The sequence below is a fragment of the Hyperoodon ampullatus genome (assembly GCF_949752795.1).
Source record: "Hyperoodon ampullatus genome assembly, chromosome: 6".
In the NCBI taxonomy this organism is placed as follows: Eukaryota; Metazoa; Chordata; class Mammalia; order Artiodactyla; family Ziphiidae; genus Hyperoodon; species Hyperoodon ampullatus.
The window spans coordinates 4448310-4468114 of NC_136919.1; the positions used below are offsets into that span (position 1 = coordinate 4448310).

Here is a 19805-nt window from a genome sequence, read left to right on the forward strand (position 1 = left end):
GCGAGTGCATGAGTTGATTTAATATTTTCTGTGCTGCTATATTGAAAATAATTACAGCTAATGGTTTTCATACAACAACAGGATCCCAAGTCCCTCTAATGGCAGCAGAGGGTAGTCATGTCCAACGAACATTTTCTTTTCTTTTTTTTTTTTTTTCTTGGCTGCGCCACATAGCTTATGGGATCGTAGTTCCCCACCAGGGATTGAACCCAGGCCCTCGGCAGTGAAAGCACAGAGTCCTAACCCCTGGACCGCCAGGGAATTCCCCCAATGAACATTTTCATGATGTGGATTCAACTATACGTGCATTCAGCAAAAAAAGAGAATGTTAACAATTTTAATAATGCATGCCATTTTGCTTTCTGTTTTTCAGTTGTTTAGATGTATATTTTAGTGTGTGTGCATATTTGGTAAGTGGTACCGGGATGTTTGTGTTCCTGCAAACTGGTTTCGGTTCCCATGTGCCTGTCATGGTGTGTGTATCTCATCTTCCTGAGTGTGATTCTAGTGTTTAAAGATAGGTATTTTTCATACAAGATGCCCTCTCAAAGCCAGTCACAGAATTCTTCTGGTGTTTAACTGGAAAAAACAAAGAAACCAGCAATCTCTTCCATTGCTTCTGGAAAACTGCCTCTGTTAGACTTCCCTTGCTGGCAAGGGAAATAAAGTGCCCAGGCTTCTAGCCTCATCTGTACAGGGGAAAACATAGAAAGGAAGGTGTGGGTGAGCAATATCCCATACAGTGAGGCCACCCTCTGGGCCAAGGTGCAGCACCCTGGTCTCCTGAGTGTAGCATCATGATGTGTGATGTTGGTTAATTCATCCACAAAGCTAGACATTTTTCCAAGCTTGCCGTCATCAGAGAAGGAAGAATACAAAGAAACAAGTTTAGGAGTCCTCATTCACCAGTATATCCACAGCATCTATCATGGTGTTGTGCAAATAATAGACACTCGATAAATATTCAGGGAACAAATGAGTATTTTCTTTTTAAAAATTAATTATTTATTTTTGGCTGTGTTGGGTCTTCGTTGCTGCATGCAGCCTTTCTCTAGTTGCAGAGAGCAGGGGCTACTCTTCATTGCAGTGTGCGGGCTTCTCACTCCGGTTGCTTCTCTTGTTGTGGAGCACGGGCTATAGGTATGCGGGCTTCAGTAGTTGTGGCCCTTGGGCTCATTAGTTGTGGTGCATGGGCTTAGTTGCTCCACAGCATGTGGGATCTTCCTGGACCAGGAGTTGAACCCTTGTCCCCTGCATTGGCAGGTGGATTCTTAACCACTGTGCCACCAGGGAAGTCCCAGAACAAATGAATATTTTCTTTTTAATAAGCATTTTGCTTTTAGTCACCTCCTTCTATCTGTCAAACATACCAATCTCCAGGCTGATGGGAATATAAATTACATGTTCCTTTTGGAGGACAATCCAGTAGAATACATCAAAGCCTTAAGAATGTACATATTCTGAGATCCAGCAATTTCACTTCTAGGACCTAAAGAAATAATAGAACTAGTGTAAAAGAATGGCACATTTATAATATGAAAACTAGAAAAATATGAATGTTCTTTAATAGGAAATTTACTATATATGATGGTGTATTCCTTGAATGGAATATTAGGCAGTAATTAAAAACGATAATGAGGGACTTCCTGGGTGATGCAGTGGTTAAGAATCCGCCTGCCAATGCAGGGGACATGGGTTCGATCCCCGCTCTGGGAAGATCCCACATGCCGCAGAGCAACTAAGCCTGTGCACCACAACTACCAAGCCTGCGCTCTAGAGCCCACAGGCCACAACTGCTGAGCCTGTGTGCCACAACTACTGAAGCCCACGCGCCTAGAGCCCGTGCTCCACAAGAGAAGCCACCGCAATGAGAAACCCGCGCACCACAACCAAGAGTAGCCCCTGCGCGCAGCAACTAGAGAAAGCTCACGCATGGCAACGAAGACCCAACACAGCCATAAAGGAATAGATAAATAAATTAAAAAAATTTTTAATGATAGATTTGGTTAACATACAAGGTAAGCAATATCATCAACTAAAATACTGTTTTTCATTCAGAAGTATATGTATTATCTTCTTAATTTTGTAACAGTAAAAAAAAAAAAAAATAGGGACTTCCTGGTGGTCCAGTGGTTAAGACTCCTTGCTTCCAATTCAGGGGGCACAGGTTCGATCCCTGTTGGGGGAACTAAGATCCCACATGCCGCGTGGTGCAGCCAAAAAAAAAAAAAAAATTGTGTAAATAGAGATGCATTACAGTGTAAGGCAGGAATTAAACCCAAAGTGTTGACAGTGGTTCTCTCCGGGGAGTGGGATTGTGAGTTTATAGGTTAGAAGTCTTGACTTGCAAGTGCCAGAAAATCAGACTCAGATAGATCAAAGGAATCTGGGGACTCTCAGACTGAAAATCCAGAGGGAGAGGATGGATCCAGCTACTCGGAGTCCCCAAAATGTGTTTTCTTGCTGATTCTCAGCTCTCCCTTCTCCAGAGTCCACTTCATCTTCAATCCACATAAGGGGGCCCCTTGGTCCTGAGGGGTGCCTTCATAGAGCCCCGTGTTATAGCATCCTTATTATTATTTAAATAGAGGATGCCATTCAGAGAAGAGAACAATAGCTCTTGCTTAAGTCCTGGGTTTTGTTCCCAGTGCCCAAATTAGAGCTTGTGCCCAACTCTGAGCCATCACTGTAGCCACAAAAATAGGATGGTCTTAACCCATCTGGGCTCATGTCTGGAGCTGGGATTTAGCTCAACCTGCCTTAAATGGCTGAAAGGGTAAATACCCCTGTGGACAATTGTTCCCAATTGTCATCTCTATTCTGCATTGTTATCACCATACAAACAAGCCATGGTATTAGCTATCTTTTTTTTTTTTTTTTTGCGGTACACGAGCCCCTCACCGCTGCGGCTCCTCCCGCCGCGGAGCACAGGCTCCGGACGTGCAGGCCCAGCGGCCATGGCCCACGGGCCCAGCCGCTCCGCAGCACGCAGGATCCTCCCGGACCGGGGCACGAACCTGCACCCCCTGCACCGGCAAGCGGACCCCCAACCACTGCGCCACCAGGGAAGCCCAGTATTAGCTATCTTTGATTCTATACATGTAGAATCAATTACCACTTTCTGCTACACTCCCCCCACTGCCCCCAACTTCTAAATGCTCATGTTCCTCGAGACTTTTTGGACTCTTCACGTTCTCCCGATGCCTCGAAATAACATCTATGTGCTGATGGCTCCCAAATGTGTAGTTATAGGTCAGATTCTCCCCCAAACTCCAGGCTAAAATATTAATCTGCCTACCTGCCATCTCCATTCAAACGTCTGAGCCGTTTGATCATAAGGTTAAAAGGGACTTTAGTTTCTCAGAGCAGTTTTCGGTTCACAGCAAAATTCAGAGGAAGGTACAGAGATTTCTGAAATACCCGCTGCTGCCCCCGCCATGTGCATAGCATCCCCCATTATCAACATTCCCTACCAGTGTAGTACATTTGTTACAACTGATGAACCTACAGTGACACGTCATTATCACCCAGAGTCCATAGTTTTCATTAGGGTTCACTCTTGATATGTACATTCTATGGGTTTAGACAAATGTATAATGACATGTATCAGTCCTTTAATATCAGAGTACTTTCACTGCCCTAAAAATCCTCTGTGCTCTGCCTGAAAGCTCAGTCAATTCACAAAGAAGATACACTAATTCTCAATCTGCACATGAAAAGATGTTCTAGGGCTTCCCCAGTGGCGCAGTGGTTGAGAGTCCGCCTGCCGATGCAGGGGACACGGGTTCATGCCCCGGTCCGGGAAGATCCCACATGCCGCGGAGCGGCTGGGGCCGTGAGCCATGGCCGCTGAGCCTGCGCGTCCGGAGCGTGTGCTCCGCAACGGGAGAGGCCACAACAGTGAGAGGCCCGCGTACCGCAAAAAAAAAAAAAAAGAAAGAAAAGATGTTCTACATCGTTATTTATTAGGGAAATACAAATGAGGCACCATTTTAACCCATTGGGATGACTGAAATTTAAAAGACTTACAATAGGGATAGTATTGACAAAGATGTGGAGCAAATGGAAGTCTTATACTTTGCTTATGGTAATTGAAGATGGTAAAATCACTTTGGAAAATGGATTGTAAATTCTTGTAATATTAAAGACACACCTACCCTGTAATCCAGCAATTCCACTCCTGCATATTTATCCATGTTAAATGAAAACGTATGACCATAAAAAGACTTGTACAGTAATGTTCATAACAGCTTTATCTATTAACAGTGGAAAACTTGAAACCACCCAATATTCATGACTAAAAGAAAAAAACCCAATTGTGGTGTATTCATTGAATGATACCCTTCTCTGCAATAAAAATGAATTGCTGATACATACAATAACATCTGCGAACCTCATACACTTCATTTTGAACAAAAGCAGATGATCAAAAGAATACATAGTGTATAATTCCATTGATAGAGTTCTAGAATAGTCTAAATGAATCTATGATGATAGATATGTTGATAGAAGTCAAATCAATGTTTCCATTGGGTGAATGGGGAGAAGATTTTCTGCCAAGGGCACTTTTCTGGCAGGAAGAAAATGTTGTATATCATGATTAGAGATGGTTACATGAAATTACGGAGTTGTTAAAATCCCTCAACCATACACCTAAAATGTGTACTTAGTGTGTATAATTGTATATAAATTATATAAAGTTGACAGAATCATGGAATAAGAGGCTACAATGAAGGTTAATGATGATGAAATCAATAGAAATTATAATATAACAAATATTTTAGTAATTCATTAAGAACAGATCCATTTCAAATAGAAATAACGTGTAACATATTCTTGGATTGTTGATAATCCAAATAATGATGAGTAATGAGTCAAATGATCAAACTGGAAGAAGTACTGAAATTTTGACATAAAATACTGACATACAAAACTCACAATCTGGGGCTTCCCTGGTGGCGCAGTGGTTGAGAGTCCGCCTGCCGATGCAGGGAAAACGGGTTTGTGCCCCGGTCTGGGAAGATCCCACATGCCGCGGAGCGGCTGGGCCCGTGAGCCATGGCCGCTGGGCCTGTGCATCCGGAGCCTGTGCTCCGCAACGGGAGAGGCCATAACAGTGAGAGGCCCACATACCGCAAAAAAACAAGACAAAACAAAAAAACTCACAATCTGTATCTAAAAATGAGAAAATCTATGACAACCTAGTAGTAATGTGTTATCAATTCCAAGTATTTAGGTTCAATCATTACACCAGAAACTTTATGTGTTCTGAATTCTTACAGCTTATCTGTGAAAAAAGGCTTGATACAAATTTTTTAAACTTGACAATCCTAAAATTTGCATATTATCAAATGAAATATTAATTTGAAACTTTCATAAACGCAATAAAATTTCATCAATCTTACTAGAAAAAAGACTGAATTACGTTTGTGTTCCTTGTATAGAAAATGATCTTCAACCTCATTGCTGAGATAAAAGTGTATGAAGCCCAAATATATAACTTGTATAGAGTTGTGTTTGCAGCTTAAATATTTTTTTCTGAATTTTTAGTATTTGTGGGGTTTGTCCGTTTAAAAAATTTGTAATTTGTGCTATTCATTTCAAATAAATACTAAAGATACCCCTCAAGTTGTGTAAACTTTGGCCTCCACAACTCCTGAGCATACCTTGGATCAATGAATCTCTTGAGTGTAAAACGCAATTCACGGAAAAACGCATTCAGTCTAATTTGATAAAGTTCAAAAACACGCTAAGCTTCATATATTTACAGATTAAAGACAAACGTGGTAATATTATAAGGAAAGACCCACAGCGGGCTCAGAAGCAGGATGAAATTATGACTTTAGTGGCCCTCGGCACTTTTTGCCTTCAGGGGCACTTTCCTCCTTAAAAATATCAAAATTTATATTTTATGACTGTATTGGCATAAAGACAAATAAATGGTAAATATTAAAAGATTTTCGGGGCTTCCCTGGTGGCGCAGTGGTTGAGAGTCTGCCTGCCGGTGCAGGGGACACGGGTTCGTGCCCCGGTCTGGGAAGATCCCACATGCCGCGGAGCAACTGGGCCCGTGAGCCAAAATTACTGAGCCTGCGCGTCTGGAGCCTGTGCTCCGCAACAAGAGAGGCCGCAATAGTGAGAGGCCCGCGCACCGCGATGAAGAGTGGCCCCCGCTCTCCACAACTAGAGAAAGCCCTCGCACAGAAACGAAGACCCAACACAGCCAAAAATAAATAAATAAAGCAAACTGTCAACAAGTAAAAATAAACACTATTATATTTAAAAAAATAATTGGAAGTAATTTTTAAAAAAATAAATAAAAGATTTTCTTCAACCTAATATTCCACTTGTTTTCTGATTTTATAAGAAATTAAAACATTTCTGTGTGTCCCTAGCCCAAGCTACCCTGTAAAATGGAGGAGCCCCTCTGTTCAGGATTCACGGTAATATTCCGTTTCTTACACCATGGTGAGTAGCTTAGCATTTTATAAATATCCTTTCATGGCTACTTTAATAAAAACGTATGTAATACATTCTTCAAGGATACACATTAAAATGATTATCTCAGGGAAATAGAGATTCCGGTGATTTTTTTTCCATCTTCTCTTTCAAAAAAAGTTTTTTTTTAAAATAGCCAGCCAGATCCCTATTTTTCAAAAGTATTAATATTATTTTAAAACGGATACCTACACAATTTATAGTGCAATATAGTTCCGCACAGTTTTGTAACTTTCGTATTTAAACACTGGATTTCAATTTGGCCAACACAGTCCACCTGGCAGAGAAAAATCTAGAAACGAGAATAACGGTGTTCGCCTCGTGCTCGGATTGTTAAATTTCCATAACAGGCATCGGGGCTTTCCGATAAGCCATGCCCTCTTTCTGGAATGTTCTTCACCAGGACCCTGCCCACTTCTTCCCTGGCTCGCCCCTTCTCATTCTTCGGTTAGGGTTCTGCTCAGTAAGATCGTCGCTGGCTGACCGGTCTGGATCAGGCCTAACTCAGCCTCTGCTTTCCTTTAGAGCCTTGATCAGAACTAGCAATTATTTCGTTTTCCTGTCTCCTCTACTAGAGTATAAGCTAGTGGTGATGCCTCGTCGTCGAAGTCAGTAGTAAGCGTTAAAAGAAAAAAAAAATGGGTAGGCTTCCCAGGGGGTTTTACTGTTATATTCTGTACTGTTTTTTCTCTTTCCAATACTTAATGTATCCCTTTTCTATGATACAAAGTATATATTTCCCCCAAAGTACGTGTTGATTACATATTATATTTTAGGTCTTTAAAGGAAATCTAAAGAGAAAAAAAATTCCTCCGCAACCCGTAACACCCCTGCTGAAACTCCTGAGGCGTCGAAAAGAGAAGAAAAAGGACGGAACGGAACAGACAGCAGTGTAGGCGTCCAGGTCGCCCGGGTTGGGCGCGTCGGGGAGCGGCCACTACCCGGAGAAATCCGGGGCAAGGCCGCGGTGGAACCTCGGCCTCAAGCTTTCCCCCCGCCCCCGCCCCTCACGGACGCTCCTGATTGGCCGGCCCCGGGAGCCCGGAAGTGACGCCACGCCGGGCTTCCCGGCCTCCCGGCGGAGCCCGGGCGTGTCTCTTCCCACGCCCCGCCCCTCGGGGCACCTAAACAAGAAAGCGGCGGCCGGGGAGGGGCCTGCGGACGGCCGACGTCGCGCAGAGGGCGGGGCCTGCGCTCGGGGCTTCTTCGGTTGGGTGGTCGGTTACGGAAGTTGGCGACTGAGCGCACGCCCGCACTTCCGTTCTCGGCCGACTGTTGAGTCGAGGCATGGAGGCGGAGGCTGGTTGGCGGCCGGGAGGAGGCCGAGACGGGTGAGGAGAGCGGCGGACTCACGGCTGCAGGCCCGGTGAGCGTGGGAGCGCGCGCGGCGTAACCGTCGCGGCGCGTGAGGCCCGGGCGGGTGGGGGAGGGGCGGCGCGAGCTCGGCCGCGTCCCTCAGGAGAGTTGCGGCGCCCGAGGCGGGAGCATCCCCGCGGCGTCCGTTGGGCCGCCCTCCGGTCCTCTCCCTTCGCGTCGTCTGCACTGCCGTCCCGTGTGAGCTCTTCCGAGTCTGGGCGCTGCGTAGTTTCGGTGGGAGTGAGTGGGGTGTCTCGCTACAGAAAGTCTCTGTCCACTCGGCGCTCCCTGCTTCCTCCTGCTGGGGTTCGTGCCTTTGGAGAGTGTGCCCCTCCCGAGTGGCCACCTGAGCCCTCCCTGCCCCACCTGAAGGCGATGGAGCGCTGACAGCCAGCCAGAGGGGACTTTGCCGTCCTCCCCACCTTCCAGGAGCAACGATGTGCCAAGACCCGTGTGGCCCAGAAGGAATCGGGCCCGAGGCTCGAAGGAAGAAGAACCCGGGCTTCCCTGGTGGCGCAGTGGTTGAGAGTCCGCCTGCCGATGCAGGGGACACGGGTTCGTGCCCTGGTCCGGGAGGATCCCACATGCCGCGGAGCGGCTGGGCCCGTGAGCCATGGCCGCTGAGCCTGCGCGTCCGGAGCCTGTGCTCCGCAACGGGAGAGGCCACAGCAGTGAGAGGCCCGCGTACCGCAAAAAAAAAAAAAAAAAAAAAAAAAGAAGAAGAACCCACGGCTGGTCAGTTAAAGCGGCAGAGATGTTAGCTACTGACGATCCTAGGGCTGAACTCACCTGCTAATTGGGGGACTTTCTGACAAAGTGCCTCGCTGTCCCCAGCGTGGGGACGAGGTCTCCCGTGGAGCCACTCTCCCTGTGGAGTCAGAATGGCAGTTGCACTGTTTTTTCGTTCCTTGTAGACCCACAGGCACGTTGTCTAACCTCTGGGAGCTTGAGCTCTGTCATCAAATGGTAATATTTGGTGGTTCTTTATAAGGATTGATGTGAAACCCAAGTGAGAGAGCGAGTCTAAAAACCACTTCCTCAGTTTTGTTTTGTTTTGCTTTTTCAGAAATGTTCTTTTGGGGGCCAGAGTCTGGTTATATATGAATGCAGATCCTCACCCATTCTCAAATAAACCCAGGAATCTCACTGAGAGGATCACTTCTCTGTAGACCATTACCCCAGGTAATTATTTGTTGTTGTTTTTTAAATTTTAAATGTTTAAATATTTTTATTATTTATTTGGTTGCATTGGGTCTTAGTTGCGGCAGGCAGGCTCCTTAGTTGTGGCATGCGAACTCTTAGTTGTGGCGTGCATGTGGGATAGACCAGGGATCGAACCTGGGCCCCCTGCATTGGCAGCGCGGAGTCTTAACCAGTGTGCCACCAGGGACGTGTCGGTAGTTATTTGTTAAATAAACATTTAAGACTTTTTTTTCAGGCACTTAATATGTGCCAAGCACTGAAAAGTAAAAAAAAAAAAAAAAAAAAATACAGAACGGATCCTTTCCTCCTAACAGACTCAGAATTGCTGAGGATGGAACTTGTAGGTGAGAGACAGATAAGTAAACAACAGCTCAGCCTAACATGGTAAATGCAGTGATAGAGACCATGTACAAAGTCCTGAGGGGATAGAGAAAAAAGTCATCAGAGACAGACTGGAAGGGAGGGAATGAGTCAGACAAGCCCCCAGGCATGATGATGCTCAGAGGTAGTTCTCAAATCTGGTTCCCCCCACCCCCGCAATATTTACTTATTTATTTATTTTGGCTGCGCTGGGTCTTAGTTGTGACTTTCGAACTCTCAGCGGCGGCATGCATGTGGGATCTAGTTCCCCGACCAGGGATCGAACCCCAGCCCCCTGCATTGGGAGTGCAGAGTCTTACCCCCTGGACCACCAGGGAAGTCCCCCAAATCTGGCTTTTTATCAGACTTACTATTGGAGTGTTATTTAGAACGAATCTGAATTTTATCAGCGGTATCTCATCATCTGCTTTGCTTTTTTTTTTTTTCTTCCCAAGTTCCTTTGGTGAGTCTGATGCGCATTCAGGGTTAAGAACCAGGCAAAGGTATGAAGAGTAGGTGTTAAAGGCAGATGGAAGAGCTTCCATAAAGGCAGGTAATGCCAAACACCAGGAAGCATTTTAGGAAGTGCAAGTGAGGGGGAATGGCAAGAGATGATGCTGAAGCCAGGTCATGGAGAGCCTTGTGTGGTGAGGTCAAAAATTTTAATTTTATCGGCCAAAGGTAGAGGAGTCATTTGTGCTTTTAGAGTCTGGTTTTTGCTTTGGCCTTTGGCAGCATTTTGGAGGAAGAACTGATGGTGGATCAAACAAGAGGCAGATCATTTAGGTTTCTTCTGTAATCCAGACAAATAATGAAAATGCATTGAACTAAGGAAATGGCAGTCTCACTGAGAGTAAAGTACAGAGGTAATCAAGGTGGTAGACTCTATAGAACTTGTAGAGATGGGGGCTAAGGGAGGATAGTATAGAATTCACAGGTTACTGGTTTGAAAAGTGAAGTCATGGTAATACCGTGGATATAGAGAATACAGGACAGATAACACATTGACGGGAAGGACTTTGTTCTGTTCTGGTCCTGTTTACTTTGAGGCAACTGTCAAGTGAGTATAGATTCACTCTACAGTTGGATATTGAGTACGGTCAGCCTTCCATATCTTTGGGTTTCCCATCTGTGGATATAGAGGGCCAACTGTTCCCTGTACTCCACTGTTTTATGGAAGGGACTCGAGCATCTGCAGATTTTGGTATGCATGGGGGGGACTCCTGGAACCAATCCCCTGCAGATACTGAAGGGCAGCTGTGTATCTTTGTGGAATTCTAGGCTAGGCTCTCATTTATTGAGAAGCTGAAACACAAACATGGCATTGAGTCTTACCTACGTTCTCAGTCTTTGGGAAGCTTCATTATAAATAGTAGTTGAAGAAATAGGTTGAATTGTCACCCACAAAGAAGATATTGAATGAAGGGATAGAGTCCTGAGGACAAACCTTTGGAAATTTTGATATGAAACAGGGGGGAAAGGAACAGATGATTATGGGGGCTGGGTAGAGGAAGTGAGAGAAGAATGGTGTGTTGTCGTAGCTAAGGAATACATGGTGAGCAGTTTCATATGCTTTAGAGGAGTCCAGTAAAGAACCTATTGGAGGGCTTCCCTGGTGGCGCAGTGGTTGAGAGTCCGCCTGCTAATGCAGGGAACGCGGGTTCGTGCCCCGGTCCGGGAAGATCCCACATGCCGCGGAGCGGCTGGGCCCGTGAGCCGTGGCCGCTGAGCCTGCGCGTCCGGAGCCTGTGCTCCGCAACGGGAGAGGCCACAGCGGTGAGAGGCCCGCGTACCGCAAAAAAAAAAAAAAAAAAAAAAAAAAAGAACCTATTGGATTTGGTATTAAAGAGATTATTAGGGACTTTTGTGAAAACATTCAGTGAAACATAAGGTAGAAACCAGAGTGCAAAGGAGCTAAAGAAGTGAATCTAAATTATTTTTTCAAGGGGAGTTCCCTGGTGGTCCAGTGGTTAGGACTTGGCGCTTTCACAGCCGTGGCCCGGGTTCAATCCCTCGTCAGGGATCTAAACTAAGATCCCTCGAGCCGCTCAGCGTGGCCGAGGAAAAAAATAAATAAATAAAAGCAATTGTGAAGAGGTTTAAAATAAATAAGTAAATAAATTTTCAAAAAGTTTAGCTAGGAAGGGTAGAAGAAAGTGATTGTTATTTGAAGTTTCTGGCCAGCTATTATTGATAAATGATATCCCCTGGATAAGTCAATAGAAAATTACAGTTATACCTCTGGTGAAGCATCCTATGTTACTAGCAAAAAAACTGTCTCTCTGATGCACAGGAGCCGCTCTTATTTCTGTCATGCAGCTTGAGGATTCCCTGGACCCCCCCATTTGTGGTTCAGTAATGATTCCAAGCAGTAAAAACACTGATGAAATTAACAAAACTGTCCTCCAGAAGAACTGAATTGTGCAAAAATTTGCAAAATTCATAGTCATCTACCAGCAGTTTTCCCTTAAAAGAAAAATTTCAGTATACCCTGTTCAGAATTTTTTGGGCTTAGCTATCAGGCTGATGATGATTTTAGTTTTAGGAACATAACCACACCCACTTATGGCCTTTTGAGAGGAACTATGGAAACATGTTTCTATTGTTGATGTGCTATAGCACTGTTCTCTCTGTTTTCTAAATTCCATGGCACTTATCTGTTATATGGCAGTAACTCCTATCTACTTTGAGAAAATTTAGTTTTGCTTTCTGGAATGTGGAAGTAGGCTAGCTCTCTGAGTGAGTGAAATAAAAAGCAGACTCCATAATTTTTTTACTAGAAGGTTTATTTTGCTAACTAACTTCTCTGTTAATAATTATTTTAAAGTATACAACATTTTGGGCTTCCCTGGTGGCGCAGTGGTTGAGAGTCCGCCTGCCGATGCAGGGGACACGGGTTCGTGCCCCGGTCCGGGAAGATCCCACATGTTGTGGAGCGGCTGGGCCTGTGAGCCATGGCCGCTGAGCCTGCGCGTCCGGAGCCTGTGCTCCGCAACGGGAGAGGCCACAGCGGTGAGAGGCCCGTGTACCGCAAAAAAAAAAAACAAACAAACAAAAAAAAACATTTTATTTGTACTTCAGTACCTTGATTTTTTCAACATTGCAGTTGACTGCAGTCTTGTTTCCTGCCCAAGTCAAGCTTGAAACAATTGATGTTTGAGAAATCCCGTGAGTTTCAGTTTCTGTTCTTGCATCGTCTAGAAGGGTGAAACTTGTTGAATTAGATTACATCACTGGAAAAACACAGCTTCTGCAGACTTTTAACTTCCTGGTATTATATTACTGGTTTTTCAAGTATAAGAAGTTCTTTGAATGAAATTTATATTCTGCAGAAACATAGTGTCTATTCTGTTACTTCATATTCCCTAGTTTGCAGCACCCTTAGAAAATGTAATTGAATTAGAATTAGTGTTAGGAAAGGGCAGGACTCTCCAGCTGAACTAGCATATTACTTTTTTTATTTTTCACACGAGGACTGTGTAACTCATGTTATCTTTCTGCTCTACTTTTCAGGAAGCTCCTAAATTAGGACCTAGTGAAATTAAATTTCTTCTAAATAAGTTTTGATTTCTCTCCCTTTTTAAATTGCCTTCTAAAATGTCTTTTTCTTTATACTTTAATGTTGAAAGCTGCCCTAAATTCTTTTCAGAAGCATGAAGAAAGTATACAGTTAATATTTAATGAATTTTAAAAATCAGTTCACAAGACAAATACATGTTTTTGATTGTACAGAAATTATAAATACTGTCAAGATGTGATCAGTTTCCCATTAGCAGAACTTACTATTCACTCTGAATTTTTGGGTGATAATGCATTCAAAAACTTAACATTGTCAAGTTTCTGTACCCAAGTATTCAATGACTTGGGTCATGTTTCTTAACCTTTTATTGTCCCTTCTCCCTCTCTGAAAGGAAACGTTTAAGACATTTCTTTCCTATGAATTTTAGTACCACCAATATATTATATACTTCTTTACGTAATGTACACGTACCTGTGCTTTATACGTAAAAAGAGTAGGATGTGTTCCACTAACCGGTTTTCATCTCCTTGAGGATGATGTCACTCCTGATGAGAGTGCATGGATTAGGTTCATCCAGTTAGGAAATGAACTTCATTGGGTTTACAGTTGGGTTTGTAACTTTTTTCCCGTTAGGCTGATATACATTCATTGGATAATGAAGGTCAAGTTTTCAAGATCGGTTTTGTTGGGTAATTTCCTGGCCCAATTCCCAATAAAATGGTTCCATATGATAGAACACTTGGTTCGATTTCCCTTGGGTGTGGTTTTCTTCTTTTTTGTCAAAGACTGGCTAATAGCTGTTTGGATAATACCTTGAGTTTGTCTGATGTTTTTCGCATGAATAGACTGGGGTTGTGGGTTTGGGGAAGCATACTGCAGAGTTGAAGTTCCTGCCTCATCACATTGTGTCAGGGGTTACCAACACGACTTAACCACTGGTGATGTTAACCTTGATCACTTGGTTTGAGGTTGTGTTTACCAGGTGTCTCCACCGTAAGTGTGATTTTCACTTTGCATACTTTCTTTTTTTTTTTTTTTATAAATTTATTTATTTATTTTAGGCTGTGTTGGGTTTTCATTTCTGTGCGAGGGCTTTCTCTAGTTGTGGCAAGCGGGGGCCACTCTTCATTGCGCTGCGCGGGCCTCTCACTGTCGCGGCCTCTCGTTGCGGAACACAGGCTCCAGACGCGCAGGCTCAGTAGTTGTGGCTCACGGGCCCAGCTGCTGCGCGGCATGTGGGATCTTCCCAGAGCAGGGCTCGAACCCGTGTCCCCTGCATTGGCAGGCAGATTCTCAACCACTGTGCCACCAGGGAAGCCCTGCATACTTTCTTATTTGGAAGTGTTTCATCAAGTCCAGCCCTCACTCAAGATAGGGTGGGATTAAGCTCCACTTCCTGGAATGGGGAGTATCTGTATATATTATTAGCAATTCTTCTATAAGGAAAGTCGGTTCCTTCCCCCACATTTGTTTATTCATTCATTTGTATCAGTATGGATTCATGTATATTTATACTGTGGGTTATAATCCAATATTACATTATTTTGTTATTCAGATTGTTTCAGCTTTGGCCACTGGGAGCTCTTTCAGGTTGGTGGCTAATATGTCCCTTTGACATGCCCCCATCCTTTTGTATTTTGAGCACTTTGTTTCTGTTCCGGGCTTCCCTGGTGGCTCAGTGGTTGAGAGTCCGCCTGCCAGTGCAGGGGACACGGGTTCGAGCCCTGGTCCTGGAAGATCCCACATGCTGTGGAGCAACTGGGCCTGTGCACCGCAACTACTGAGCCTGCGCTATAGAGCCTGCGAGCCGCAACTACTGAGCCTGTGCTCTAGAGCCCTAGAGCCACAACTACTGAGACCACATGCCACAACTACTGAGGCCCACGCACCTAGAGCCCGTGCTCCACAACGAGAGAGGCCACCGCAGTGAGAAGACCATGCACCACAACAAATAGTGGCCTCTGCTCTCTGCAGCTGGAGAAAGCCAGCGTGCAGCAGCGAAGACCCAACGCAGCCAAAAATAAATAAATTAAGAAAAAAAAAAGTCCCACACTATTATTGTGTTACTGTTGATTTCCTCTTTTATAGCTGTGAGCAGTTGCCTTACGTATTGAGGTGCTCCTATTTTGGGTGCATATATATTTATAATTGTTATATCTTCTTCTTGGATTGATCCCTTGATCATTGTGTAGCATCCTTCCTTGTCTCTTGTAACATTCTTTATTTTAAAGTTTATTTTATCTGATATGAGTATTGCTACTCCAGCTTTCTTTTGATTTCCATTTGCATGGAATCTCTTTTTCCATCCCCTCACTTTCAGTCTGTATGTGTTCCTAGGTCTGAAGTGGGTCTCTTGTAGGCAGCATATATATGGGTCTTGTTTTTGTATGCATTCAGCGAGCCTGTGTCTTGGTTGGAGCATTTAATCCATTCACGTTCAAGGTAATTATCGATATATATGTTCCTATTACCATTTTCTTAATTGTTATGGGTTTGTTTTTGTAGGTCTTTTTCTTTTGTGTTTCCCACTTAGAGAAGTTTCTTTAGCATTTGTTGTAGAGCTGGTTTGGTGGTGCTGAATTCTCTTAGCTTTTGCTTGTATGTAAAGCTTTTGATTTCTCTGTTGAATCTGAATGAGCTCCTTGCCAGGTAGAGTAATCTTGGTTGTAGGTTCTTCCCTTTCATCACTTTAAATATATCATGCCACTCCCTTCTGGCTTGTAGAGTTTCTGCTGAGAAATCAGCTGTTAACCTTATGGGAGTTCCCTCGTATGTTATTTGTTGTTTTTCCCTTGTTGTTTTTAGTAATGTTTCTTTGTCTTTAATTTTTGTCAGTTTGATTACTATGTGTCTTGGCGTGTTTCTCCTTGGGTTTATCCTGCCTGGGACTCTCTGTGCTTCTTGGACTTGGGTGGCTATTTCCTTTCCTATGTTAGGGCGGTTTTTGACTATAATCTCTTCAAATATTTTCTTGGGTGCTTTCTCTCTGTCTTCTCCTTCTGGGACCCCTATAATGCAAATGTTGTTGCGTTTAATGTTGTCCCAGAGGTCTCTTAGGCTGTCATCATTTCTTTTCATTCTTTTTTCTTTATTCTCTTCTGCGGCAGTGAACTCTACCATTCTGTCTTCCAGATCACTTATCCGTTCTTCTGACTCACTCTGCTGTTGATTCCTTCTAGTGTATTTTTCATTTCAGTTATTGTATTGTTCATCTCTGTTTGTTCTTTAATTCTTCTAGGTGTTTTTTCTTTAATTCTTGTAGGGCTTTGTTAAACATTTCTTGCATCTTCTCGATCTTTGCCTCCATTCTTCTTCCAAGGTCCTGGGTCATCTTCACTATCATTTTTCTGAATTCTTTTCCTGGAAGGTTGCCTATCTCCACTTCATTTAGTTGTTTTTCTGGGGTTTTATTTTGTTCCTTCATCTGGTACAAAGTACTCTCCTTTTTCATTTTGTCTGTCTTTCTGTGAATATGGTTTTCCTTGCACAGGCTGTAGAATTGTAGTTCTTCTTGCTTCTGCTGTCTGCCCTCTGGTGGCTGAGGCTGTCTAAGAGGCTTGTGCAGGCTTCCTGATGGGAGGGACTGGTGGTGGGTAGAGGTGGGTGTTGTTCTGGTGGGCAGAGCTCAGTAAAACTTTAATCTGCTTATCTGCTGATGGGTGGGGCTGGGTTCCCTCCCTGTTGGTTGTTTGGCCTGAGGCGACCCAGCACTGGAGCCTGCCTGGCTCTTTGGCGGGGCTAGTGGCGGACTCTGGGAGGGCTCCCGCCAAGGAGAACTTCTGCCGCCAGTGTCCTTGTCCCCACGGTGAGCCACAGCCACCACCACCCCACCCCCCCCACCTCTGCAGGAGACCCTCCAACACTAGCAGGCAGGTCTGGTTCAGTCTCCTCTGGGGTCACTGCTCCTTCCCCTGGGTCCCAGTGCTCACACTACTTTGTGCGTGCCCTCCAAGAGTGGAGTCTCTGTTTCCCCCAGTCCTGTCGAAGTCCTGCAGTCAAATCCCGCTAGCCTTCAAAGTCTGATTCTTTAGGAATTCTCCCTCCCGTTGCCAGACCCCCCGGTTGGGAAGCCTGACATGGGGCTCAGAACCTTCACTCCAGTGGGTGGACTTTGTGGTATAAGTGTCCTCCAGTTTGTGAGTCACCCGCCCAGCAATTATGGGATTTGATTTTATTGTGATTGCGCCCCTCCTCATTGCAGCTTCTCCTTTGTCTTTGGATGTGGGGTATCTTTTTTGGTGAGTTCTAGTGTCTTCCGGTTGATGATTGTTCAGCAGTTAGTTGTGGTTCCGGTGCTCTCGCAAGAGGGAGTGAGCGCACGTCCTCTAGTCCGCCATCTTGAACCAATCTCTGAAATTAATTTCATTTAACCCTTTTTACTTGAGTCTGGATGGTGGAGGCTCTGATGGTAGTATAAAACCCCAAATTGGAGACAGTCAAAAACTGTAAGTTTCAAACTTAGTAGGAATAGGTTTGTAGCTATTATATTTGCAGCCATTACAGTTTATACTGCGTTGATGAGCAGTGAGTTATGGGCAGCAGTTCATACACACGTGCAAATTCATGTGTATATATACTTTCTAACCAAGAGAAAATTCTTCTCTGTATGAGTTTTTGTTATTGGTATGGACTAATATTTGTGGATTTTTTAGGTTTCCAGGGATTTCTGGAACATGGCCTCAGGGAATGTGAAAGGTTTCCTGAGCTTTTCACTTGACTCCAGTATATTATTAGAACAGTCCAAAATCTGTACTTTGAAAACATTGATAATTCTATGTCTCTGTATATAATTTCCCATCAGTACTGTATAGTTTTGTAACACAGCTGTATATTGCCTTATGATGTTTATTACTAACTGCTTTCATTTCATTATTTTTCATGTGTCACAGGTAAAGTTTTTACGAGTAAGCTCAGATTGAGTTTAGCCAGTGATTGATAAGCTGGCCAGCAGAATGTTCTGGATGTGGTAAAGGCACATTGTAAGTTGAAGACATGATCATTAGTAGGAAATGTACCCATTCTCCACCAGAATAGGCCTGAAGTGTTGTGTGGTTTTTTTCTTTAGTCTTTCCATGTCTTCTTTTCTGGATACAGGTACAGAATGAGCACATGTTGTTGGTGTACGCCAGGTGGTATTTCCACCATTGACTTCCTGCAACGCTATGCATCCAAGACCCACTCCAGTGAATTTCAAACAGCTGATGAAGACCTCTGCTACTGCTTAGAGTGTGTGGCTGAATACCACAAAGCAAGGGATGAATTGCCATTCTTACATACGGTACTTTACATTAATTGGGCAGTATTTTTCAGAGCTTGATAACTAGGAAGAGAATAAATTTGAACTCTGTTGGAAGCATTCAGGGAACTGACAATGTGATTTAAACTGTGAATGCTAATATACTTCAGGTATGTAACTCATAGCCTGGTAGATAGTAGGTGCTGAGTAAATGCTTATTGATTGATGGAATTGAATTGAAATCTAAAGCAGAATTTTATAATCCTCCACTTTTAGTCATTTTGATGTGAAACAGTTTCATGAAATGAAGTGACGTATGGGGTTTTTTTGGGTTCATGTTTTAATGTCATTGTGTTTGACATTGTTAACAGCCAGGTATCTGAATGGCTTGGGTTATTTTTTTATTGGCTAATAGTTCTTTTTTTTCCCCCTCTCTTCATTTTTTAATGGGTAAGTGGTATAAATCAATAAAGACAAACATTTTTTCATTCACAGTAACCAAAGTGAAACATAATTTTAAATATGTGGCTTTGAATATTGGTTTATTATACTTATCTAATGAAAAATGGAATACAGACCATAGAGATATGTATAATAATATAGAAGAGAGGAGGGGGATGATTAGTTATGAACCTTTTGAGGAAAACCTTTACGTTTACAAAGTTTCCTAGCTATGAAGCTAACCAGTGTCTTTATGCTAAAGCTGATGTTTCAAGGTTGTTACCTATGGCTGGAACATAGAAGGGAAGTCAGAGAAGGCCCATCTTGTGCCTTGGTCAAGAAGCTCCAACTTCTCATTTCCTTTTCAATGGAGTATAGTTGACAGAGCTGTTGATAGCAAAACTCTGCAAGAGCAATGTTGTAAACATCTCATGCTCTATGGACTCATGTTCATGTGTCATAAAAGCCACTTTTACGTTTAGTGACTGTTTTCTTTAAGTCTAATATATGAGGTTCAGTACTTTTTTTTCTTTTTTTTTTTTTTGCGGTACGCGGGCCTCTCACTGTTGTGGCCTCTCCCGTTGCGGAGCACAGGCTCCGGACACGCAGGCCCAGCAGCCATGGCTCACGGGCCCAGCCGCTCCGCGGCATGTGGGATCTTCCCGGACTGGGGCATGAACCCACGTCCCCTGCATTGGCAGGCGGACTCTCAACCACTGCGCCGCCAGGGAAACCCTAGTACTTCTTTAAACTTCTGAATTTTTATACTTAGGAAAAGGCTTTCTAGAAGGATCGTCACATCCAGTATATTTTGTTGATAATAAGATATAAAGCACACTGCCCGTTTTTCTTTTCCTGTAGGTTTTATGGGAATTAGAAACCTCACGTCTCATAAATCACTTTGAAAAGGCCATGAAGGCAGAAATTGGAGACGATGATGAATTATATATAGTAGACAACGATGGAGAGGCACAGCTGTTTGACTTTACTGGCCAAGACTTTGAAAATAAGCTTCGAGTTCCTCTTTTTGAAATACTGAAATATCCTTATTTGCTTTTACATGAGCGTGTTAGTGAGTATCTTGGGTGTTTCACAGTTGTATCACTTTTTTTATTTTAAGGATTGTAAGAATTTGGGTTTATCTATGTTGAAAATCTGTTTCTTAAACATATAATTAGGATACTTATTTTT

At 43.6% G+C, this 19805-nt stretch overlaps 1 protein-coding gene across 1 annotated transcript in view; it reads left to right on the forward strand.

Moving 5' to 3' along the window:
- The first annotated feature begins 7928 nt into the window (after window positions 1–7928).
- SETX (senataxin) overlaps window positions 7929–19805 on the forward strand; it is a 75545-nt gene continuing 63668 nt past the window's right edge. Inside the window, exons 1-4 of the mRNA XM_079707220.1 lie at window positions 7929–8820; window positions 8897–9036; window positions 18032–18215; window positions 19476–19686. Coding sequence (XP_079563346.1) covers window positions 18039–18215; window positions 19476–19686 — 388 coding nt within the window. The 5' untranslated portion in view covers window positions 7929–8820; window positions 8897–9036; window positions 18032–18038. The remainder of the gene's footprint in view (window positions 8821–8896; window positions 9037–18031; window positions 18216–19475; window positions 19687–19805) is intronic.